This window comes from Protopterus annectens, chromosome 9.part0, assembly GCF_019279795.1.
Source record: "Protopterus annectens isolate FY-2018-M chromosome 9.part0, PAN1.0, whole genome shotgun sequence".
In the NCBI taxonomy this organism is placed as follows: domain Eukaryota; kingdom Metazoa; phylum Chordata; order Ceratodontiformes; family Protopteridae; genus Protopterus; species Protopterus annectens.
This window is the reverse complement of record NC_056743.1, coordinates 406874075-406901298: the sequence shown is the minus strand read 5'-3', so window position 1 is coordinate 406901298 and position 27224 is coordinate 406874075. Positions and strand designations below refer to the sequence as shown.

The 27224-nt window shown below is 44.2% G+C and overlaps 1 protein-coding gene across 7 annotated transcripts in view; it reads right to left on the bottom strand.

The window, feature by feature from the left end:
- DMTN (dematin actin binding protein) overlaps nucleotides 1-27224 on the bottom strand; it is a 1900252-nt gene that overhangs the window by 656295 nt on the left and 1216733 nt on the right. For all 7 annotated transcript variants that reach the window (XM_044082941.1, XM_044082937.1, XM_044082938.1 and 4 more), the window contains one exon: nucleotides 17898-17945. In XM_044082941.1, the coding sequence (XP_043938876.1) occupies nucleotides 17898-17945 (48 nt within the window). The remainder of the gene's footprint in view (nucleotides 1-17897; nucleotides 17946-27224) is intronic.

Here is a 27224-nt window from a genome sequence, read left to right as displayed (position 1 = left end):
GGTAAAACCCAGACAGTTCTCCTTTTAGTTAACTTAACAATTCTATGGTAAAACTCAGACAGTTCTCCTGTTAGTTAGGTAACAATTCTATGGTAAAACCCAGACAGTTCTCCAGTTAGTTAGGTAACAATTCTATGGTAAAACCCAGACAGTTCCCCAGTTAGTTAGGTAACAATTCTATGGTAAAACCCAACTGCTTCTCATTTTAGTTAGCTAATAATTCTGCAGTAGAACTCAAGCAGTTCTGTTTAGTTAGCTAATAATTCTATGGTAAAACTCAATCTGTTATCCTTTTAGTTAGCTAATAATTCTATGGTAAAACCCCATTGGTTCTCCTTTTAGTCAGCTAATAATTCTATGGTAAAACCCCATTGGTTCTCCTTTTAGTCAGCTAATAATTATATGATAAAACTCAATCAGTTTTCTATTTAATTAGCTAATAACTCTATGGTAAAACCCATGTAATCTGGCTTCCAGTTTTGGCTGGTTGAGAGAAGTCACATCTTTGCTGAGTCATTTGTCCTCACACCCAGACTTGTAGGTTATATCCTGTTGCAACCTAACCACATGCATCAAAGCACTGAAATGGGACAATCACATTGGCATTCCGTTCCACAGAACCCAGGCTGAAGTCAAAGAGAAAGTAAACTTTATTGTGTTTCAGACTCCACAACAAGTGCAACTGAATGAAATTAAGTTACTCCAGGCTCTGTGTGCAAATGTCTAACCGTTACTACATTTAGACATTCCTACTACATAATATTCACTGTTTCACATATCAACAGACATTTACTAAGCTAGAAAGACAGGGTATTTATTGCACAGACTTCCACGGCTACTTCTTATTGCACAGTATTCTGTTGGCACTAGTCTAAGGAAACACGATATTTATTGCACCAAAATTTCACAGCTGTTACTTATTGCACAGGATGCTGTTTTAGCATCAGCGGATATTGCACAGAAATAAGACTGTACTCTGTTAGATTAATTGCAAAGTGTATTTAAGACCTTTTAAGTTAACTGCACACAATTATGCTTCTCACTCATCATATTACCTACTGTCCCTGATGTCAAGCAAGATATAAGTTGCTATTGGAGTTCAGTAGCCTGAGGGCCAGGGGTTAGAAGCTTCTGCTAAATCTGGTCGTTTTGCAACGTATGCTACAATAATGTCACCCAGATATTAGGTGCAGAAATAGTCCATATGTAGGGTGAGGGCAGTCCGTGACTATTTTGCTGGCTCTTTTGAGACAATGAGACTGGTGCAATTCTTGAATAGACCATAGAGTGGTCCTGATAATCTTTTCTGCTGCTTTCACCACACTTTGGAGGGACTTGAGGTCTGTGGTGGAGCAGTTGCCATACCAAGCTGTAAAAACGTTTGCCTGGATGCTCTGAATTGTGCCCCTGTAGAAGGTCGTGAGAACAGGGGCTGGAAAATTTGCTCTTCTCAACCTTTGCAGAAAGTGAAGGCATTGCTGCACTTTCTTGACAATGGCATCTGCGTTATAAACCAAGACAAGTCTTCCAAGATGTGCACCCCAAGAAACCTGGTGCTTTTTACCCTCTCCACTTTCCCCATTGATTGTGAGTGGGGAATGTTTCTTATGGTTTCTTCTGAAATCCACGATTACCTCCTTGGTCTTATTCACATCGAGTGACAGATTGTTGCTACCACACCAAGTTACCATTTGTCTCACCTCCTGTCTATAGCCTTTTCTCCTCACCGCTGATGAGACCCACAACTGTGGTATCATCTGCAAACTTAATTATATGATTGGAACTGTACTTGGCAGTGCAGTCATATATTAGCAGAAGGCTCCGAACACAACCTTCAGGTACACCAGTGCTCAAGGTAATACTATTCGAGGCATTCTTTCCTGCACATACCGTTTGTGGTCTTTCAGTAAGGAAGTCCAGAATCCAACTGCACATTGGAGTGCTGACACCTAGTTGAGTTAGCTTCTCTGTCAGTTGCTGAGGTATGACTATGCTGAATGCCAAACTGAAATCAATGAATAACATGCACACATAGCTGTTGTTGTTTTCCAGGTGGTCCAATGATAGATGGAATGCCAGTGAAATAGCATCTACCATGGATCGATTTGGTTTCTACACAAACTGAAGTGGCTCCAAGGATGATGGAAGCTTGGATGTTAAGTGTCCTTGACCAGCCTTTCTAGGCAGTTCATTACTATGGAGGTTACAGCCACAGGGCAGTAGTCATTGAGGTCCTTTGGTGGAGACTTCTTAGGCAGAGGTATTATGGTGGTGTTCTTGAAGCACCTAGAAATAATGGTGTGCTTCAATGAGGTATTGAATATGTCTGTGAGTGCATTTGTCAACAACTACCCAACACAATCTCTTAGGAACCTTCCCAGAATGTTATCAGGACCAACTGCTTTTCTTGGATTTATCCTTCTCAGGGTTCTATGGACATCAGTTGGATTTAGGCGGAGAACTTCTTCATTCTGGCTTGGAGCTTTCATTGGTTTTGTGCTGTTTCCTTCTTCAAGCCTGCTGAAATATATGTTGAGCTTGTTCAGGAATTCAATACTGTCCACACACCGAGAAGACGTAGCCTTGTAATATGTTATGGCCTAAATCCCTTGCCACAGTCATCTTGAATCCTTTTCGTCAGAGAAGTGATTTTGGAGTTTCTGACCATATGTCCTTTTCTCCTCTATCACGCCCTTTTTTAGGTTCATCCTGTGGTGCCTGAGCTCATCCTTGTTTCCCTCCTTGAAGGCAGCTGCCCTTACTTTCAGGAGCTCATATACTCTACTTATGAGCCACAGTTTCTGATTGGCCCATTTGATGATGCACTTGTTGACTGTTGCATCAACCAAGACACTATCCTCCAAAAAAGGAAGTCAATATGGTGGTCCCCTGCCATAAACAAACTGTACAAAAGAAGGAAGAAACTCTTGCAAAAGAAAGTAAAATCCCACGAGTGGAGGAGCTCCCTGGTCAGCCTCAGTAAGAAGTTGCAATCCCTGATAAAATCCTCCAAAGCTAGTTAAGAAAACAAAATTGCCACTGATTCTAAAGACAATCACAAAGCATTCTATAGCTATGTCAAGAATCTCAATGGCAACACTCAGATCTGCTTTGAGTTACAGCACAATGGCACTAAATATACAGACCCAACTGATATTGCCAACATCCTGGCAGATAGGTTCAGTGCTAACTTTACCCCCCTCTCACCCCCTAAAGAGCCCATCTCTATACCGGAAGAATGCAAAGTTCCTGTAATCATGGCTGCACAGGTAAAAACCACACTCTCCAAAGCCAAGACCACAGCATCCATGGGACCAGACATCATCCCAGGCTGCGTTCTACACGAACTACAGAACGAACTGGCACCCCACCTAAGTACCATGTTCAATCATAGCCTCACCTCAGGATTTGTGCCTGCTGAATGGCGCACAGCAACGGTTATCCCACTCCACAAGGAGGGAGCCACCACGGACCCCGGGAACTACCGCCCATTAGCCTGACGAGCCTGGTCTGCAAGGCCATGGAACGTATCATCATGGAACTCATAAACAAAGATATTGGTAATCTCCAAACTCTGGAACCCACGCAGTTCAGGTTTGTAAAAGGCAGATCATGTCTCCTACACCTGATAGACTTCTTTGAAGCAGTCACCAAAGTCATAGACAAGGGTAAGGTTGTTCACACAGCCTATCTAGATCTTGCCAAGGCTTTTGACACCATCCCCCACTCTGGAATTATAGATAAACTCACTAAACTAGGTATAAATCCCTATGTCACAAGATGGGTTGCAAACTGGCTCACAGACAGAACCCACACTGTGAAAGTAGCAGACTCCAAATCCGACTTCAGACCAGTGACAAGTGGAGTACCACAGGGTTCAGTCCTGGGTCCTCTCCTGTTTGGTATGTACTTCTCTGAAGTACAGGCTAACACAGAAGGTCTTTGGCTAATGAAGTTCGCAGATGACTGCAAACTAGGAGCTATAATCGAAACTCCTAAAGATGTGGACATCCTACAAAAGGGCCTCACTGAGACAGATGCCTGGTGTCAAAGCCATGGCCTCAAGCTCAGTGCCAAAAAGTGCATCGTTATCCCCTTTAGTAAAAACTCTGTACCCATGAACTACAACATAGGCGGTAGTATACTTAACACTGAAAGTGTGATAAGAGACCTTGAGACACAGGTGGACAGTAGTCTCACCTTTGATAATCACATTGCCACAGTAGTCAGGAAATCCTTCTATGTGGCACACCTCATCACAAAAGGTTTCTCATCCAGAAAAAAAGAGGTCATTGTTCCCCTCTAATCATCACTCATTAGACCCATTATAGAGTACAATGCCCCTTTTGGTATGTACCTCACAAGACATCTACAACAATTGGAAAGGCCGCAGAAATACATCACAAAGAAGATTACTGGCCTCAAACAGATGCCTAAGCAGACTGTCTCAAAAAACTTCAGCTTTACTACGTCGCATATCGCCTAATCAGAGGTGATCTCTGCCTAACATACAAAGCTATGTCAAACCCAGAGCTGTTGGACATGCTCCACTTAAAGAAATCCCAATCCCTCCGAGCTACACGCTCTAGGGACCTAAACCTCGTCATCACATTAAACAGAACATGCCGGAGGGATAGATTCCTGTCCCAGAGACTTCCCATACTCTGGAATAAACTACCTATCTATATCAAACAAAGCTCCTCATTAGCACTCTTCAAGAAAAATCTTGATGATTGGATGGGAAATAGGAAATTCACCCCGGGGATCACCTCTGTGGCTCTGCTCGACAGTGGCACAGGAAAATAATTTTCTTGGGTGGCAAAAGCCAGGGTACCATTTTGACTGGGCTTGTATAGGCCCCAGGGCCGATAGCCTAGTACCTACCTATAAACCTACACATTTGGATGTGTAACCCAACACAGACTCTATGTATTCCTCCAGGTTTGTTTCCTGATTTACAGTGGCTGCATCTCTAAACATATTCCAATCTCTAGATTCAAAGCAATCCTTGATTTCTGATACTGCTCCCTCTGGCCCATACCCTTATTTGCTTTTTTTCCCTTTGGTTAGTCATGGACTGGACCCTGGAACTAACATGTTGGAGATATGGTCTGCATTGCCCAGGTGTGGATGAGGCAATGAATGCCAGTTTAACACTGGTGTAGACTTCATCCAGTGTGCTCTAACCCCTGGTTGCAAAATCTACATGCTGGTAATAGTGAGGAAGGACTGACTTCAGGTTGGCCTGGTTAAAGTCTCCTGCTATTATGTGCACATTTTCTGGATCCTGAAGCCCAGTTCAGTGAAACAGGAAACTAATGCATTTCAGTGAATGCGTTGAGAGTTGCCAACTGTGTAGATCAAGGAACGTGTGTGCGTGTGTGTGCGTGTGTGTGTGTGTGTGTGTGTGTGTGTGTGTGTGTGTGTGTGTGTGTGTGTGTGTGTGTGTGTATTTGTGTATCTTGAAAAAGCAATTTGCTGACACTTTCATTGTCAGCATCACAGTGTCCAACAGCAAAAATGGTTGGAAAAGAAGGGTCATTTACAAAACAGTCAGACTTACAAAGACACTGCCTAATTTAAGTGGCTGACACCCCATCCCCCGTATGCCCTGCTACTTCTATATGCCAACTCTGAGATCACACAACAGTGAAAAACACCTGTAACATCACTGTGATATGATGTACTAAATCTGGGCTCACAACATCAGATCTGATGTTGGTGTTGTTAATCTTCTTTCCATTCATCACTGATGGGTTCAGTTCTGAGCCCTTGGAACCGAGTCGGCCCAATACCAAGCTCACACCAGCCAAAAACTCTCGAGCTAAGCTTCTACCCATAGTGCCCTTCTCCCTGTTACCTCAGATCTCGTTTGCTGGGTAGCCGTAAAGCCGTGTTTCAGCCGAGCTCTCAGCTAAGTGGAAATTTTCTGATATCTCTCAAGATATTTTGTATTTTTCCCTGTTGCTTGTTGATACTTCTATAATCTTTCAACTATATTTAGACCTTTCACTTCTGTTTGTATCCATTTGGTGGTAAACTTTTTAAGTACCATTGGTGGTACAGCCTTTTCTCCCTACCCTTATGGTATTTCTTCTCTTTTTTCCCTTTTAACTAACTAGTTGTGTGTGTTTTGACATATTTCATAAATTTAGTGTATATTTAGATAGTTTAGATTTAGAGTTTGAAATTTTTCTCCAGTATTCTGCCTAGATTGTTGTGTGTAAATTTCATGATGTCTGATAAAAAGGGCACATCGGGGTTTAAACATTGTGCTTCATGTAAGGGTAACTTCCTAATAGTGACACCCATGATGATTGTGTTTATTGTTTGGGGGTGCCCCATCTTTCGGTGCAAGCCCCCTGTGTGATTTGTCAAAGTTTCAGTCAGCATACCTTGAACGAGAGCAAAAATAAGTTGATTCTGAAGGGCCTACTTAAATCGCCCTTTACAGAGGCCCTTTTTGCGACAGAGGTCTCATCCTCTCCAATCAAGGAAAAGAAAAGGTCCCACTCAGTTCCCTCTTCACCATATGGTGACCAGGGCAAATCCGTAATGCCTAAAGTGCCAAAGCTATCTTTGGAGCATAAGTCTGGCTTGTCGGCACCGACCCCTTCTGCTCCAGCTGTTCCTATGTTGGAGCCAGTTTCGGCTCCGATACTGTCTCCGGCACCAACCATCGACCTCACAATGGCTACTACGACTTCAGCACAGAGTGCCGCTTCGTCAAAGTGCACGCCTTTGATGTCTATCTCTGTGATTATGACTGAACCTTCCACATCAGCTCTGAGTGCCCCTTCCGCACCGAGCCCTTTTACGGTCCCGATAAACACGAATTTAACTCCACTGCTTCCGGTTTCCAAACTTCAGACATCGGTGCTGGTAGATTCAACACCATGGACCTGATACTCTCCATCTACAGACCCATTTCTAGGACAGGTGTACAGTCTGTCCTTAGAACAGCCTGACTCCCTGTTGGGAGTATCCAATAGCTTCACCAGGAGTCTTTCCGAACTTGATGTGGTGCGTCTTGTGGACCAGCTGTTGACAGTCAGGGGGATACCTAACCTTCTAGGACCCATCCTCCTGCAGGACTTGGGTTGACTTCTCCATGGACTCCATCCTACTCTCCTCCTTTGACCATACCGGTTCCAAAGCCTTCTGCTCTGACGTTGTTTTTGGAACCCCCCCATCTCGGCGCCTGCAGTGGATCTCACTGGGGCTCTGGGACTGTCCCTTTGGCCTTCGGTCCCCGCTGAACTGGGCCTTCCTCAACCCCATAATTGGGCTGCAGGCTCCTTGGTTCACGGCATGGTTCTGAGTGTTTCTATGGTTCTGTCCTCGGTGTCAGGAGTCCTGTCTGCACTGATCCTGCTTGAGGCTCCATCCTCGGGAGTGGGTTCAATGGAGCCGAATGTGACCCGGTTCTGAGGTTGTCCTTCTCAGTTCTGGGCTCCCATCCCTCTTCGGGCAGACCTGCTTTCTGAGCTATGGAGAGGGCACTTGCTTCTGGAAGCATTCCATCGACATCAGAACCCCAGACCTCACCCCTAGAGCTACAGCTGTCACAGGCCACGTCCCCGGGACACCGGGCAGGAAAGCCGCAGGACCCTCCATTGCAGGGTGTCCCCTCTTCCGAGTCTTCCTCAGAATCCCCCACAGAAGAGATCATGCAAGAGGAAGCACGTAGACTCCCCTGAAGAGTCTCTAACAGAGAACACGGATTTCGATGACGGTGAAGGGTCCCCATGGTCACCCCCGAGGATGTCTGTTTTGGAGACATCCTTGAAATGTTGAAACAGAGGGGTGACTGGAAGCCCACTAACCCTTCTTCCGAGGAGTCCGTGTTTCTGCAGGCTTTCCGTGCCCAGGCATCTACTTCTTGGGTAACAGCGCCTGCAGACGAGCTAGTGCAACTTGTGGTGCAGCATGCTTGGAAGAACCCTGAATCTGTTGAGTCGATCCCTTGGAGACCTGACAAGATACAAAGCTAAATACTTGAGCTTTGGCCGGCTAAGATCTACCTGCAATCAACTTGACGCATAAGCAAATTTAAGTACACTTTTATCTGCACTTTTTCATACAGTACTGCATTTCATTTATTTTTGTTTCTCACGGAATATTAATTGAACTGAAAATTGTGTCTCTACAGAGAGCTTGTGTCTCTACAGAATACTTGTTAGAAGTGTAGCCATTGATAGCAGTGGGGGACAGTTTCACTTTGATATTCTGTGTTTTACCCTAGGGGCGGTCCTGCCTTATATAACTGGTACATTTTGTTTTTTTTTCTGCTAAATACCTGAGCTGTGGTTGGCTAAGATCTACCTGCAATCAACTGGACGTATAAGCGAATTTAAGTACACCTTTTTTATCTGCACTTTTTCATATAGTACTGCATTTTATTTATTTTTGTTTCTTACTCAATATTAATTGAACTGAAAATTGTGGCTCTGTGTCTCTACAGTTAGCCCCCCCCCCCCACCCCCGTTCTTGTTTTGGTATTAATCTTGGTGGCTTTGAAATTGCACTCCCCTCTTGTAAATTTGTATTTGGATACTCCTTCTGGGCCCATCTCATTTGCTCACTCAACTGAGTGCAGTGAGATCATATTCTGATTTCAGGCACTCCTACCATGTACAAAGAGAGCATTTGGGAAGGAAAAAATAATGTTTCTAAGTTTGTTTCCTGCCTTTCCTGTAAGTAGTCTAGTTCACATACAGATTTGCTGAATCCAGGACTATTTGTAAGCTTCTGAGCCCCCAAGCCTTTCTGTGTTGGAGGGAGGCCTTTTAGCTTAATTTTGTTTCTTAGAACTAGCCAGTTTTTTAGTTTCAGCACTCAAATCTGTTTCTTTGAGCTCAGCACTTGTTCAGAACTCGTTGTAAGCACTAAATAAGCTACGGATTACTACAGCACTCAACTTTCCTCACTTGTCTAGAGGAAAGCAGTTTTTAGTACTTAATAAATAAGCACCTATCCAGGCATGTCGAAGGGTCAGCTCCCGGTGTTTTCTCCTGTCTACCTGATTAATCTGTGCATCTTGGGGCAATGCAGCAATTGCCTCATGTACACAGACAACCCTCTCCTCCTACCACCCAACACTACAACCTGTGAGAGATTAACTTATATAGCCAAACTGGAAGCAAAGCTCTCTTCACCCAAGACTGGACTAGACAGTCAAGAGGAGAAGGTAAACACTTGCACCACACCACACTCATCACATAGTCCCTCAAAACCTACACCATCAAAACACACACATAGAAACCCAAAACACACACCTACATTTGTGGAGGCTCTCAATAAAAACCTGCCCAAGCAACATGGACCTCCAAAGCAGAAATGCAAGCAAACTCCACCCCCCAACACAACCCAAATGACACATAGCCAACAAACTGAGTGTGCCACTCAACCACAGCCCATAAGGCATAACAATGTACCCAACACTCTAGTCATAGGTGACTCTATAGCCAGGCACACTGATGTTCCACACACCAGGCTAAACAAGGAGAAAGTCACTGTCAGCTGCCTGCCAGGTGCCAGGATCCGCCACATAACGCACACACTCAGGTCACTCCACAACAATACAAATATGACTCTGTCATTGTCCATGTTGGTGTGAATGACCTGAGACATACCTCCCTGGACTACATGAAAAGAGACATGGAGGAGCTCTCTGATCTTGTAGCCCATGCAGGTATGACCCTAGCCATGAGTAGCATCCTGCCATCACCCAGAATGACACCAAAATACAAGGACAAAATTATTAACTTCAACAATTGGCTAAGCTTCTGGTGTCATTCTAAGGGGATCCAGTATTTGTCTGCCTGGGATGACATGATCAACAGACCATGATGTTTTGCCAGAGATGGCCTGCCCCTGTCGCCCTTGGGATTCTGGATACTGGCTAAGGCTCTTGCCACCCTTATAGTGCCTTTTTTAGGCAAGGTTCAAATGATAAATTCACCACCGTAACAGGTACAAGCAAGCATAATCTGAGGGTAATGCTACTCAATGCTAGAAGTCTAAAGCTCAAAATGCACTCACTCGAGGCACTCTATAAAATGGAGAACATCGACATCTGTGCAGTGACAGAGACCTGGTTCAAAGCTCCAGAGAGCACCCCTGCATTACCACACCTTTCGGCCACCTAACCCGGACCGAAGCACTAAAGGTGGAGGCGTGTCCAAATTCATTAAGGATATCCACACCTCCAGGCTAGATGCACAGCATAATGCATCCGAGATTATCCAAGTGCAACTAACTCTAGGCAAGACCGCAATCCAAATTGACCCCCCACCATGCCCCAGGATTTCCACTCCTCATTTCTTGATACACTGAAAATATTAGAGTACAACCCAACACCATAATAATGGGTGATTTCAATACCCCACCATTAACTGGGAAAACTACTCATGTACCAACTCTTTTGCTCAATGTTTTCTGGAATTCATAAATTCCAATGCCTTGGATCAACTTATTCACACCCCCACCAGGGGCAGCAACATCCTAGACCTGGTCATTACCAACATGGGCGACTGGTGTTCCACACCAGAGGTCAATTCCTCGTTGGTCAGATCCGACCACAAGCTAATCACTCTAGACATCCACATCCCACCCCAACCCCCATTAGGGAAACCACCGCAAAAAACTTCTCCAAAGCCAACTTCACACTTCTTAAGACAGAAGTGGCAAACTTCATGACACCCATGCAGACGGACAATAGAGGTACTACTGCTGAATCCTACACAAATGCATTTTATAAGCACTTACACAAGTGCATGGATCGTGCTATCCCTAATAGAACCCAGATGCTATTCTCCAAAAAAAGGAAGCCAATCTGGTGGTCCTCTGCCATAAACAAACTATACAACAGAAGAAAGAAACTATTGCAAAAAAGAGTAAAATCTCATGACTGGAGGAACTCCCTGGACAGCTTCAGTAAGAAGCTGAGATCCCTCATAAAATCCTCCAAAGCTAGTTACGAAAACAAAATTGCCACGGACTCTAAAGACAACCGCAAAGCATTCTATAGCTATGTGAAGAATCTCAATGGCAACACTCAGATCTGCTCTGAGTTACAGCACAATGGCACTAAATATACAGAACCAACTGATACTGACAACATCCTGGCAGATAGGTTCAGTGCCAACTTTACCCCCATCTCATCCCCTAGAGGGCCTGTAATCACGGCTGCACAGGTAAAAAACACTCTCTCCAAAGCCAAGAACACAGCATCTATGGGACCTTACAATATCCCAGGCTCCACTCTACATGAACTACAGAACAAACTGGCACCCCACCTAAGTACCATGTTCAATCATAGCCTCACCTCAGGCTTTGTGCCCAATGAATGGCTCACGGCGGCGGTTATCCCACTCCACAAAGTGGGAGCCACGACGGACCCCGGGAACTACCACCCCATAAGCCTGACGAGCCTGGTCTGCAAGGCCATGGAACGTATGGAACTCATAAACAAAGACATTGGTAATCTCTAAACTCTGGACCCCACCCAGTTCGGGTTTGTAAAAGGCAGGTCATGTCTCCTAAACCTGATAGACTTCTTTGAAGCAGTCACCAAAGCCATAGATGAGGGTAAGGTGGTTCATACAGCCTATCTAGATCTCGCCAAGGCTTTTGGCACCATCCTGCACTCTGGAATTATAGATAAACTCACTAAACTAGGTATAAATCCCTATGTCACAAGATGGGTTGCCAACTGGCTCATGGACAGAACCCACACTGTGAAAGTAGCAGACTCCAAATCCGACTTCAGACCAGTGACAAGTGGAGTACCACAGGGTTCAGTCCTGGGTCCTCTCCTGTTTGGTATCTACTTCTCTGAAGTACAGGCTAACACAGAAGGTCTTTGGCTAATGAAGTTTGCAAATGACTGCAAACTACGAGCCATAATCGAAACTCCTAACGATGTGGACATCCTACAAAAGGGCCTCACTGAGACAGATGCCTGGTGTCAATCCCATGGCCTGAAGCTCAATGCCAAAAAGTGCATTGTCATCCCCTTTGGTAAAAACCCTGTACCCATGAACTACCACGTAGGTGGTAGTCTACTTAACACTGAAAGTGTGATAAGAGACCTTGGGACACAGGTGGACAGTAGTCTCTCATTTGATAATCACATCACCACAGTGGTCAGGAAATCCTTCTACATGGCACACCTCATCACAAAAGGTTTCTCATCCAGAAAAAAAGAAGTCATTGTTCCTCTCTACTCATCACTCATTAGACCCATTATAGAGTACAACACCCCTTTTGGTATGTACCTCACAAGACATCTACAACGACTGGAAAGGCCACAGAAATACCTCACAAAGAGGATTACTGGCCTCAAACAGATGCCCTACGCAGACCATCTCAAAAAACTCCAGCTTTACTCTGTCGCATATCGCCTACTCAGAGGCGATCTCTGCCTAACATACAAAGCTATATCAAACCCAGAGCTGTTGGACATGCTCCACTTAAAGAAATCCCATTCCCTCCGAGCTACACGCTGTAGGGACCTAAACCTTGTCACCACAATAAACAAAACATGCTGGAGGGATAGATTCCTGTCCCAGAGACTTCCCATACTCTGGAACAGACTACCTATCTATGTCAAACAGAGCTCCTCATTAACACTCTTCAAGAAAAATCTTGATGATTGGATGGGAAATAGGAAATTCACCCCAGGGATCAATTCTGTGGCTCTGCTCGACAGGGGCACAGGAAAATAATTTTCTTGGGTGGCGAAAGCCAGGGTACCTTTTTGGCTAGGCTTATATAGGCCCTTGGGGCAATAGCCTAGTACCTACCTATGAACCTATACTTTCGCCTCCCGAGGGAAACCCACACTGGTCCAGAGGTTTACCAGTCGATGCTAAGGTGGTGCTGGCGGCCATGAAAAAGGATCTCGCCAAAGAGTGTCATACTGTTCACCCACCCAACAGAGAGTCCCAGGCCATGGACAAATTAGAGAAGCGAGTATTTGCTTCAGCGACCTTTGCCATACGGTCCCTGAATTACTTGGCACATTTTACGAAGCTCCAAGGAGACTTGGTCTCCAAACTATCTGGAACACTCACAGGACAGGTATCTGACGAGGTAAAGGATAAAGTTGCCTCGCAGCTCGCAACCCTGGAATCAAAATCCAATTTGTCCATGAGGTTGCTTTCACATGCAACCAAAGGGATGGCTAGAGCTGTGGGTTCAGGCATAGTTATGAGATGCCATGCCTAGATGCACCTCTGTGACTTCGCGGACCCTTTCAAGTCTTCCTTCCTGAATGTTCCTATCAAAGCATCTTCTCTTTTCGGCACCAAGGTGAAGGACACTCTGGCCAGGTGTGAGCAGGGTGGTAAGACCCTGTCTGCCATAGGTCTACATTTTTCCCAAGCCTCAATGTTCCTTTTCCAGGAACCAGAGGAGCGGCAAAATGTGGCACAAAAAAATCTAAGGGTCCTTTCCGTGCCACACGTGGTGATGATACCCCCAGGGGCAGAGGGAGTAACAATTCTGGAAGATGCCCCTACCGAGGCAGCGGGGTCCACGTAATCAGAGACCCATGGATTCTTTCTCTAGGCAGCCTTATCAGCACTCCTGAGGAGCAGCCCGATTGCTTTCCTCTGGAAGCAGTCGGGGGTTGTATCTCTCTGCACCAAGCTGCCTGGCATTCAATAACCACTGATCGTTGGGTGCAGAAGATCAAAACCAGAGGTTACACTGTTCCCCTCATCACTTATCCAAAACTTCCAACAAAGCTTCCCGACGTTCCACCCAGTCAAAGGGAAGAAGCAGCTGCAGAAATAAACAAGCTATATCAAAACTGAGTCATCCAATTAGTCCCACCAGACCGATGCAGATCCGGATTTTACTCAAGATTCTTTTTAGTGCCAAAAACGACAGAGAACTAGAGACCCATTCTAGATCTCAGCAATTTGAACAAGTCTGTTGCCCAAACCAAATTCCAGATGGTCACGGTTCAGTACATTCTCCCTTTTCTAAGGGAAGGCGACTGGATGTGCTCGATAGATCTCCGGGACGCGTATTACCACATCAAAATGGACAAACACTCCAGGAGTTTACTTCACTTCTGGCTAGGAGCCAATCATTACCAGTTTCGTGCCCTGCCGTTCGGACTCTCTACAGCCCCCAGTGTGTTCACAAAGTGCATGACAGTGGTTACAGCTCACTTGAGACTGCAAGGATTCTGGGTGTTTCCGTACTTGGATAATTGGCTCCTTACCGCCCCCACCAAGCATATTCTGGTAACAGCCCTGCAATACACTCTTTCTCTGGCAAAGCTTTTGGGGATAACTGTAAAATGAGAGAAATCCAATCTTGCTCCGGTTCAGAACATGGAATTCATTGGAGCAGTCTTTGACACCCGCTCTTGTCTGATGTCGCTCCCAGCTCACAGACTTCAGAGATTGAGGCTCCAGCTCTGGATGATACTCTGTCACAATAAAGTCTCAGTGAAAGAGGTTCTTCAGGTTTTAGGATCCATGGCAGCTTCCATACCAATAGTGCCTCTTGCGAAACTGCATATGCACATACTTCAATGGATTTTACTCTCTTAATGGTTTCCGAATTACCACCCTCTACGCTTTCAAATTCAGATAACCAATTCTTGCAAGCAAGACCTTCTTTGGTGGATGAGGCCAGACACAGAATTTTGGAGCTGCCCATTCCACCCCCCAACCCAAAGCCACTATGAACACGGATGCTTCCCTGATAGGGTGGGGGTGGGGCATTTCCAGGGAAAGAAAGTCCAAGGCGCATGGTCCACATTGGAGGCCAACCTGCATATAAACATTCTAGAACTGACAGCGGTGCTGTTAACGTTGCAAGCATTCCAACCTGTTCTTCCTTCTGGAACGATTGCAATTTAGTCAGACAACATGTCAGTAGTCTGGTACATCAACAAGCAAGGATGAACCAAGTCCTATCCCCTGTGTCATGAGGCCATGAGAATTTGGCAGTGGGCGATAGCTTCCAACCACTTTCTGATAGCAATGCATATCCCGGGGATTTCACACGTGATTGCAGACAAGGTGAGCAGATGTATTCTCCTGCCTCATGAGTGGTCCCTCAATCCCAATGTAGTGGCAGAAATTTTCAGCCGTTGGGGCCAGCCTTGATGCAACCTATTCGCCTCCCCATCAAACAACAAATGCAACAGCTATTTTGCGCTATTCTTCCCCAAGGGATGCAATAATTCATGATTAGCCCACGGGACTAGTATATGCCTATCCCACCATTCCTCTGATACGCCAATTCATAGAGAAAGCTATTCGGTTGAAATGCAAAGTGATCCTCCTAGCCCCCTTTTGGCCTCGACAAGTCTGGTTCCCCTTCCTTTGGGCTCATCTGCTATGTCGACCATGGATTCTGGACCTTCTTCCAGACCTAATTTCTCATCTCCAAGGGTTGAGTCACCCGAACCTATCCAGTCTCAGCTTGGTTTCTCCACTTCCGTTAATTGCCAGGTAGGATGACCTCACCTCACCTGTTCTTGACATTATTCTGGCTTCTCATAAACCATCCACTAGAAGACTATATCTAGACAAATGGAAAAGGTTCTCTATTTGGTCAAAGAAAAAGCTGCTAGATCCATACTCGGCTCCAGTCACAGCAGTTATACAATACCTATCTAAATTCTTTGAAGATGGAGGAGCAGCTTCTACCATATGTGTACATCTAGCGGCTATCTCAAACTATCATAATGGGATGGATAATTCTCCCCTCATCTCGCTTCGGCCTATACAAAACTTTTCTCAAAGGGGTCTCCCACATTAGGCCTCCAGTCAAACAACCTATAGAGCTATGGAACCTCACGTTAGTTCTCCAGTCTTTAACTCAACCTCCATTTGAGCCTGCAGCGAAATGTGATCTCAAATTCCTGTCGTGGAAATCCCTTTTCCTGGTAGCCATTACATCAGCCAGGCTAATTTCTGAAATTCAGGCATTATGCACCAAAAGCCCCTATCTAATCTTCCACAAGGACAGAGTATCACTCCGGAGAAATCTATCTTTCCTTCCCAAAGTTGTTTTGGATTTCTCCAGCAATCAGACCATTGATTTGCCAGTATTTTTCCCGAATTTTTCTATTAAAGGGGAATACTGTCTACATTTCTTGGATGTGCACAGACAATTGAGATTTTATTTAGACAGGACCAAAGCAATACGTAAAACTGACCAACTTTTAATTTCCTTCTCTGGGCCTAGAATGGGAAATTCTGTCTCCAAGGTCACCTTATCAAAATGGTTAAAGGACTGCATATGCTACATTTATTCACTTTCAAAAGGACCAATGCCTCAGAATGTTAAAGCCCATGTTTACTAGATCTATGGCAACATCTGTATCCTTCCATTCCAGAGCAGCTTCTATGGATGATATCTGTGCAGCAGCCACTTGGGCTAAACCCCACACTTTTATCAATCATTACAAACTGGCTGTGGTCTCCAGAGGGAGAGCTGCCTTCAGCTCAATGGTGCTCAGGAACGTTCTTCCATAAGGGCCGCCCAAGGATCACAAGGTACCTGGGGATTCTGACCTATCAGTGATGACTGGAAAGAAGATTAACAACATCAGATAAAGAAGTTATGTCTTACCATAATGTTCCATCTGGGCTGTTGATCTTCTTTCATTCATCACTTCCCACCCTCCTTCCCCCGCCAAAGGCTCCTGGGGGATACTTTGGGTCCAAGTGGTGACTTAGGGCATTTGTGCAGAAATGGCCTCTGCTTTACCAGTACAACAAGGGCAAACCTGATCTGAGGTAATAGGGAGAAGGGCACTATGGGTAGAAGCTTAGCTCGAGAGTTTTGGCTGGAGCGAGCTTGGTATTAGGCTGACTCGGTTCCGAGGGCATGGAACCGGACCCATCAGTGATGAATGAAAGAAGATCAGCAACATAGATGGAACATTATGGTAAGACAGAACTTCTTTTTTTCAACAAACTGTGACTCAAGCAAACTAGCCAACTGATTCCCACTTCAATGAAAAAAGATGGTTCTATAAAACTAAGGGAGACCATTTACAGATTTATATGTATGTATATATATATATATATATATATATATATATATATATATATATATATATATATATATATATATATATATATATATATATACACACACACATACATATATGGCGGCCATGGTGGTGCAGCGGTTAGTGTTGTCACCTCATAGCAAGAGGTTTTCCGGTTCGATCCTCGGCTGGGGTGCCTTCTGTGCGGAGTTTGCACGTCCTCCCTGTGGTCGCGTGGGTTTCCTCCCACATCCCAAAGACATGCTGTAGGTGGATTGGACACTCTAAATTGGCCCTAGGAGTGAGTGCGTGCATGTGTGTGCTTTCTGTGGACGGTTGGGCGCCGGGCTGGCAACTCTACACTGCAAAACACCACTGCCAATCATGAGCGGACAGGTGATCCGCTGTGGCGAACCCTAACCGGGAAAAGCCAAAAGAAGCAGAATATATATATATATATATATATATATATATATATATATATATATATATATATAATATATATATATGTGTGTGTGTGTGTATATACACACACACATTACATATATATATTTATACACTTATATAGTTTATGTCAGTTCACCATGCCCTTTTATTTTAAATACAGCTGATAGTTGCATTTTCAATTTCTCAGATACCAGCACCTGTTTAGGTAGCTAAAACAGATATGCCTAACTCCATAAACAATACCATTATTACTCTATAGCCTCATTAAACTCAAATATAATCAAGCAGACATAAATAATACTTAATTTTCTACAAATTTACCACCAGCAATTGCTGGCCTTTGATGTCAGTCCTCACTGCATTTTATTTCAGAAGTTAAAGAATATATATCATTACCTTTCTGTTTGGAGACACTTACCTCGCTGTCTGTAGTTTGGAGGTTTTTTATATATATTGGTACTGCTTTCTGTAAGAAGGAGAAGAAAAAAATGAAAACAAAGTTTAAGAAAAAGTTGACAGACACATGATGACACTTGAAAAGTATATTTTAAGATTTAAGTTATAACGCCTTTATTAATCACACAGCAAATACACATCACACCAAGAGTTATGCAGTGCAGATCAGTCAATGAAATGCTTCAAAATTAGATTCACTCCCCAACAGTTAATACATCATCTGGGTTAGATCCACGAGTGCATAACTATTGACCAAAGGAACAAGAGAACTGTATAACATTTCATCCCAGGCTTCAGGCAGGTATGAATAAAACATCCGTGCAGTACCATGCAAACCAACTCAAAATCTATGTACATGTTGGATGTTTCAGTAAGGAATGCAAAGATGTAATGATGTATATTTCAGGCCTGCTTCAAGTATGGGGTCAATGGTTTAACAAGCATCACACTAAAAATAACATACAAGTGTGACACAGCTACATATTATGTGGTGTAAAACATAATATATCACATGATACAATCATACAGCATTTACACAAAGACAAATAAGAATACCCATCTCATGATGCAGACAGTGAACAGGTAATGTGTCTAGTGGTACAGTCATCACTAGAGGGCAAAGGGATACATATCACAAGGTACACTCATCATCATCATCATCATCTTCTTTCGGCTGTTCCCGTTAGGGGTCGCCACAGCGGATCATTTGTTTCCATTTCTTCCTGTCCTCTGCATCTTGCTCTTTCACACCAACCACCTGCATGTCCTCTCTCACCACATCCATAAACCTTATCTTAGGCCTTCCTCTTTTCCTCTGACCTGGCAGCTCCATCCTTAGCATCCTTTTCCCAATATACACAGCATCCCTCCTCAGCACATGTCCAAACCAACTCAATCTCGCCTCTCTTGCTTTGTCTTCAAACTGTCCAACCTGAGCTGACCCTCTAATATACTGATTCCTAATCCTGTCCATCCTAGTCACACCCAGTGCAAATCTTAACATCTTTAACTCTGCCACATCCAGCTCAAACTCCTGCCTTTTTGTCAATGCTACCGTCTCCAACCCATATAACATAGCTGGTCTCACTACCCTCTTGTAGACCTTCCCTTTCACTCTTACTGGTACCTGTCTGTCACAAATCACTCCTGACACTCTTCTCCACCCATTCCACCCTGCCTGTACTCTCTTCTTCACCTCTCTTCCACACTCACCATTACTCCAACTTTACCAACTCTACTCCCTGTATCATCACCATTTCTCTACCCTCCCTCTCATTTACACGCATATATTCTGTTTCAGCCCTGCTGACCTTCATTCCTCTCCTCTCTAAAGCATATCTCCACCTCTCCAGGGTCTCCTCAACCTGGTCCCTACTCTCACTACATATCACAATGTCATCTGCAAACATCATAGTCCACGGGGCCTCCTGTCCGATCTCATCTGTCAACCTGTCCATCACCACTGCAAATAAGAAAGGGCTCAGAGCTGATCCTTGATGTAATCCCACCTCCACCTTAAACGTATCTGTCACTCCCACTGCAGTCCTCACCAATGTCACACTACCCTCGTACATATCCTGTACCACTCTTACATACTTCTCTGCCACTCCCGACTTCCTCATATAATACCACAACTCCTCTCTAGGCACCCTGTCATATGCTTTCTCTAAGTCCACAAAGACACAATGCAACTCCTTCTGACCTTGTCTGTATTTCTCCAACAACACTCTCAGAGCAAATACTGAATCTGTAGTGCTCTTTCCTGGCATAAAACCATACTGCTGATCACTAATCATCACCTCCCTTCTTAAACTAGATTCCACTACTCTTTCCCATTACTTCAAGCTGTGACTGATCAATTTTATCCCTCTGTAGTTACTGCAGCTCTGCACATCACCCTTATTCTTAAAGATAGGTACCAAAACACTTTTTTCTCCACTCCTCAGGCATCCTCTGACTTTCCAAAATTTCATTAAACAATCTGGTTAAAAATTCCACTGCTATTTCTCCTAAGCACCTCCATGCTTCCACTGGTATGTCATCTGGGCCAACAGCCTTTCCATTCTTCATCCTCTTCATAGCTGTCCTTACTTCCTCCTTGCTAATCTGTTTCACTTCCTGATTCACTATCCCCACATCATCCAACATTCTCTCTCTCTCATTCATCAGCCCTTCAAAGTACTCTTTCCATCTACTCAACACACTCTCCTCGCTTGTGAGTACGTTTCCCTCACTATCCTTTATCACCCTTACCTGCCACACATCTTTCCCAGCTCTGTCCCTCTGTCTAGCCATTCGGTACAGGTCCTTTTCTCCCTCTTTAGTGTCCAATCTCTCATACAACTCTCCATATGCCTTATCCTTAGCCTTCGCCACCTCTCTCTTTGCCATGCGCCTCGTCTCCTTATACTCATGTCTACTTTCTTCATCTCTTTGACAATCCCACTTCTTCTTCACCAGCCTCTTCCTCTGTATACTCTCCTGTACTTCCTCATTCCACCAAGAGGTCTCATTGTCCTCTTTCCTCTGTTTAGATGTCACACCAAGCACCTTTCTAGCAGTTTCCCTTACTAGCTCTGCTGTAGTTCCCCAGCTATTCGTTAACTCTTCACTGCCTCCCAATGCCTGACTTAACTCTTCCCTGAACTCCACCTCACAATCACCCTTTTTTAACTTCCACGATTTAATCCTTGGCACTGCTTTCACACTCCTCCTCCTCTTCTTGATCACTAACGTCATCCTGCAGACCACCATTCTATGCTGCTTAACTACACTTTCCCCTGTCACCACTTTACAGTCTCCAATCTCCTTCAGACTGGCCCTCCTACATAAGATATAATCCACCTGTATGCATCTTCCTCCACTCTTGTATGTCACCCTATGCTCCTCCCTCTTCTTAAAATACGTATTCACCACAGCCATGTCCATCCTTATTACAGGAAGAAAACATGCATATCAGAAGGTATTACAGGATGAAAATATACATATCACAAGGTACATTCATACAGTTATTATAGCAGTAAAACATCCATATCACAAGATGCACTCATACAGTTATTACAGGAGGAAAACATGCATATCACAAGGTAGTACAGGATGAAAACATACACATCACAAGGTACAATCATACAGCTATTACAGGAGGGAAAGCATATACATATCACAAGGTACAATTATACAGTTATTACAGGAGGGAAAACATATACATATCACAAGGGACACTCATACAGTTATTACAGGATGAAAACATACATATAACATGGTACAATCGTACAGTTATTACAGGTGGAAAAACATACACATCACAAAGTACAATCATACAGTTATTACAGGAGGAAAACATACATAACACAAGATATTACAGGATGAAAAACATACACAGCACAAGGTACAATCATACAGTTATTACAGGATGAAAACATACACACCACAAGGTATAATCATACAGTTATTACAAGAGGTAAACATACATATCACAAGGTACAACCATACAGTTAATACAGGAGGAAAAACATACATATCACAAGGTATAATCATACAGTTATTACAAGAGGAAAACATACATAACACAAGGTATTACAGGATGAAAAACATAAACATCACAAGGTACAATCATACAGTTATTACAGGATGAAACCATACATACCACAATCATACAGTTATTATAAGAGGAAAAAGTACAGTTTTGTACCTACCATAAATGTAGATGTTCGAAGATCCACATTGCTGCAGTCCTAACACTTGGGTAGTCCGCTGTCCCAGTCGGCCCGAATACCAAAGTATAAGGCTGACGTCAGTCAAGGCGCATTAGTCTGACGTCAGGACGTCAGGGTACAAATGCGCATGACCGACGTCATATCCTCAGTCTTTTCTTGCCCCAGATGTCAGAAGACCCTAACAAGATAAGGCCAAAACCAAAAAACACCAAACAATCCTGTACCAAATATATGTACAATATATACAAATTTACAAAGTACAACCCCACTCACAGAACCACCACTAAACACAGAGAGGAAGGAGGGAGAGTAAATTGGACTGCAGCAATGTGGATCTTCGAACATCTACATTTATGGTAGGTACAAAACTGTACTATGTTCTTCATCCCACATTGCTGCAGTCCTAACACTTGGGTAGAATCCCAAAGCAGAGGTAAGGGAGGCTGGCAAATCATAAAGCAGCAGGAGCTGTCAACATGCCCTGCAAAATAGCCGTGGCAAAACCAGCCCTAGATTTAGAGTAGAGAGGAAGGTGGTAATGCTTAGAGAAAGTATGCACTGAACTCCAAGTAGCTGCCTCCAAAATATCCTTAGTTGCCACCCCTTAGAAATGCTGTTGAAGTGGCAGTAGCCCTAGTGGAATGAGGCCTAATCCCAGCTGGAATCTCCTTGCCATGATGGGAATAACAAAATGCAATGCAAAACCCAATCCACTTAGAAATAGTTTGTTTTGACACAGGCTTGCCCTGAGAACTCAAAGCAAAAGAAACAAACAACTGCTGAGACTGCCTAAAATCCTTAGTCCTGCTTAAATAATAGAGCAACTGCCTGTGTACATCTAAAGTGTGCAAAATCTTTTCCCCCCTATTTTGGGGATCTGCATAAAAAGTAGGCAAATGAATAGTTTGGTTTAAAGCCACACTAGAAACCACCTTAGGCATAAAGGAAGGATTAGTACGTAATGATACCCTATCCTTATGGAAAATCAAAAGGCTCAACCGCCATAAGGGCCTGCAATTCAGAAACCCTTCTTGCAGAAGTAATGGCCAACAAAAAAGCAGTCTTCCATGACAAGTATTTCAATTCAGCAGTAGCCGCAGGCTCAAAAGGTTGTAGAGTAAGTTTCTCCAACACAAAATTGAGATCCCAAGCAGGAGTAGGAGCTCTACATGGGGGTCTTATATTCTTTGCCCCTCTAAGAAATTGCTTGAACAAAGGATGAGAAAACAATGGTGGGTCACAATCATAGTGAGCTGAAATTGCTGCAGCATGAATCTTAATAGAAGAAAAAGACAAACCTTTGTCCAATAACTCAGTAAGATATTGAAGAGCCACACTCAAATTAGGCTCAGAAACCTCCAAATCCTTTGCTGCACTCCAAAATAAAAATCTCTTCCATTTTTCTGCGTACACTTTCCTTGTACTAGGTCTTCTGGCTTCCATAATCACATTCAAAACCTGTTGAGGAAGTTGAGACCTGCTGTGGTTCAAAACAGAATATGCCAGGCTGTTAGATGAAGAGAGTGAAGCTTGACATAGAGTAGATGACCGTCCCTCTGAGACAATAGGTGTGGAATCAAAGGTAAAGGCCATGGAGGCTTCCTTACCAGACTCCTCAGTAATGGGTACCAGTGTTGCCGAGGCCAATCTGGAGCTATTAAAATCATCCTTGGCTTGTCTTGTCTGACCTTTAGGAGTACCTTTGGGAGGAGAGGCAGAGGTGGAAAGGCATACACATGAAGATTTTTCCAACTGAAAGAAAGAGCATCCACTTTCCAAGCTGTGTGATGAAACCTTTTCGTGCAAAACTTTGGCAGCTGGTGGTTTAGTGGAGAAGCGAACAGATCTATGTCTGGAGTTCCCCATGACACTGTCAAGTTTCGAAATACATGAAGATCCAGTTTCCACTCGTGGGGATCCATGATTTGCCTGCTTAACACATCTGCTAAGGAGTTCTGTGCTCCCGGCAGAAACCTTGCCTGAAGATTTAGTTGCAAGCTGAGCGCAGTCTCCCACAAAATCATTGCTTGCCTGCATAGAGGATAAGAATGTGTTCCCCCTTGTTTGTTGATGTACCACATGACAGATGTGTTGTCTGTTAGAATCAACACCTGCCCTGGAAGAAGTAACTCCTTGAAAGCCATTAATGCAAACTGGACTGCTAACATCTCCTTCATGTTGATATGTAGATGCTGTAGTCTGGCAGGCCACTTGTCTTGTATCCACTTTCCATTCAGATGAGCTCCCCAAGCTATGTCTGAGGCATCTGTCGTTAGAATTTGACTCGCCTCTGGCCGGGTCACAGAGAGTCCCTTGTTTAGGTGACATTCCTGAGCCCACCACAAAATTCCTTTTGAATGCAAGGTATTATTTGAATGACAGTGTCCAAATCCTGGCAGTGCTGTGTCCATACATTTTTGAGATACCATTGCAGCTTCCTCATATGCAGTTTGGCATTGGGAAGCACCAGAATACAAGATGCCATGAACCCTAAGGCTTGAAGGACTGTCCTTGCAGTCAGCCCGGACTGAAGAGATAGTTGATGGAAGTAAAGGGAAAGATTCTTTTGTTTGTCCGGGGTTAAAAGGCCATCTGGGTTGCTGTATTCAGTCTCACACCCAGAAAGCACATGTCTTGAGAGGGTACTAGACTGGACTTTATTTCGTTCACAGAATACCCCAGGCATCTTAGCACTGCTATCACATATTCCAAATGCTGAAAAAGGTCTTCCTTTTCTTGAGCCAGAATCAGGCAGTCGTCCAAGTAAGGATAGATTTGTATTCCTTTTAGCCTGAAGTAAGCTATCACTGGAGCCAGAACTTTTGTGAATACTCTGGGCGCAGTAGATAAGCCAAAGGGCAATGCAGAGAACTGATAATGGGAATTCCCAGCTCGAAAACGCAGATACTTCCTGCAACTTAGTCTGATAGGCACATGAAGGTAAGCCTCCTTGAGATCTAAAGTTACCATCCAGTGATCTTTGCCCAGCAGAGGTAAAAGCTGTTGTAACGTCAACATTTTGAACTTGGGAATGTCCAGATAAGTGTTGAGGATAGATAAATCCAAAATTGGTCTCCACGTGTTCCCCTTTTTTGGTACTAGGAACAGGCGAGAATAAAATCCTAGGCCCCTTTCTGGCACAGGAACCGGCTGAATGGCCCCTATTTGGAGTAACAGAGAAATTTGCTTGTGGGCCTCTTTTCTTTGTAGAGGAGGAATGTCTGGCATGCCTTTGAAAGGAGGCAAGGTATGGAAATAAAACCTGTAACCGTGGTGAATGATATCCAATACCCATCTGTCTTGGGTAATTAAACTCCAATTTTCTTTGAAAAGTGCCAGCCTTCCCCAAAGGTGCTGCCAGACGAGAAGGCTCTGGCAGCTGAAAAGGCAGGTCATTGGGTCTGCTTACGAAAGGACTGACCCCTGCCCTCACCAGAAGACTGAGCAGGTGAACTCCTGTTCTAGGCCTAAAAGAACCTTGAGCTCTGCCCCTACCACGTCTAGACCTACCCCTAGACTGGGAATCATAAGAAGGATATGTCCACCCCTTAGTAGGCCAATTTCTACTAAACTTCGGAGGCTGAACCTGCAAAAAATCTTTAACAGTCTGCATAGACTTAGCCTTGTCCTCCATTTTCTTTAAAACTGCTTCCACAGGCGAACCAAACAACACATCAGACTGTAACGGAGCATCTAAAATCCTTGTCTTAACATGCTCAGCTAAATTCTGATCCCTCAGCCAGGCGTGCCTGCGAAGAACAGAACCAGTGGCAGCCACCCTCGAAGAGGCCTGTACAGCATCAAAACCACATTGCAAGGAATGCTTACCCACCTGTTCAGAAACATGTACTAAATCCTGCAACTCTTTACACTCAATACCTTCCGCCAGAGCATCCACCTTAGACTTCAATTGTGAAAGGAGATAATTTTGGTATTTTAACATGTGGAACTGACAATTCAAAGCCCTCATGGCTAAAGTGGAAGAAGTATAAACCTTCTTTCCCCATCTATCCAAAGCCCTTGCCTCTTTATCAGGAGGAACAGGATTTTTAACAACAGAAGCCTTAACACCTTTAGGCCCCTGAGAAACAGTTTCTGGGTCTGCCCTAGGACTCTTAAAAGATACTTATGAGCTTCAGGCACCCTATAATACCTATCCGGTTTAACTGGGGCAGGAGGCAAAGAATCAGGGTTCAGGGAAGCCTCTGCAAAAACATCTTCCACCACATCCAGAACAGGAGGTATAGCTAAAGGCCTATGCTGGGGTAGAAACAAAAATTCCCTAAGCCTCTTCCTGGAATCAGAGAAATCTTGACCTTCCCATTTAAAATGCTCCCTCATGGAATGAAGAGTCTCTGAAAAAGAAAAATCCTCAGGAGGAGAAGCCGAAGGAGTAGAATCATCTACATCAGAATCAGAATAAGGAGGATACTCCTGTAAGTCTTCAGACGAAGACTCAGAAGCCTCCGAACACTGCTCAAAACTCTCAAGCTCAGGTTCCACCCTAGGCCTCTTATCAGGGGGGGGGCATAGAACCTCTAATCATAGTAATCAAATCTTCTGCCATTTTAAGCATATGTTTCTTAGGCAGAGACCCTGAAGAACTAGGAGAGACACCCACAGAAGTTAAACCTGGCCTGCCTCTCGAAGAAGCCTTGGAAACAGAAGGGGAGGGCCTAACCACCTTAGGAAGGGAGGGGAGAACAGCTACCTGAGAAGCCCCTTCAGCCTGGCCTACCTCCTGAGAGGACACATCTTGTAACAGTAAAGTCTCTCCCTGATACTCCAAAGAAACTTCTGGCAGAACCTCCGGCTCCACCGAGCCTTCTAAAGAACCGACGTCCGGGACAGACGGTTCTTCCAACCTAGGCTTTGCTGCTTTGTCCTTGCGCTTTTTAGACGAAGCGGGCGTCGGAGCATCCGACGGCATTTTATAATTGCAACGCTTCCCAAAAACTAACCTGGCACAGTCTAATCTTCTCTTTATAGTGCGTTTGTTAAATCTAGCACAAGAGCGACATCCAACAACGTCGTGCTCAGGCCCTAAGCAAGGTATACACAAGGTATGGTAATCCCTATGAGGTATCTGTTTCCCACAAGAAATACAGTTATTCACTTTTTCTGACATCCGGTTAAATACTGAGGCAAGAAAAAACCAAAATATTCCCCAACGGGGTACTTAGCCAACTTTGATTCAGTCTGAAACTCCGACTTCAGAAAATTTCAGAACGCCAACCTGCACTCGCAATACTGCTTCTGCATCGGACCATGCGGCAAAAAAGACTGAGGATATGACGTCGGTCATGCGCATTTGTACCCTGACGTCCTGACGTCAGACTAATGCGCCTTGACCGACGTCAGCCTTATACTTTGGTATTCGGGCCGACTGGGACAGCGGACTACCCAAGTGTTAGGACTGCAGCAATGTGGGATGAAGAACATCATACATATCACAAGGTATAATCATACAGTTATTACAAGAGGAAAACATTCATATCACAAGATGCAATCATACAGTTATTACAGGATGAAAACATACACATCACATGGTACAATCATACAGTTATTACAGG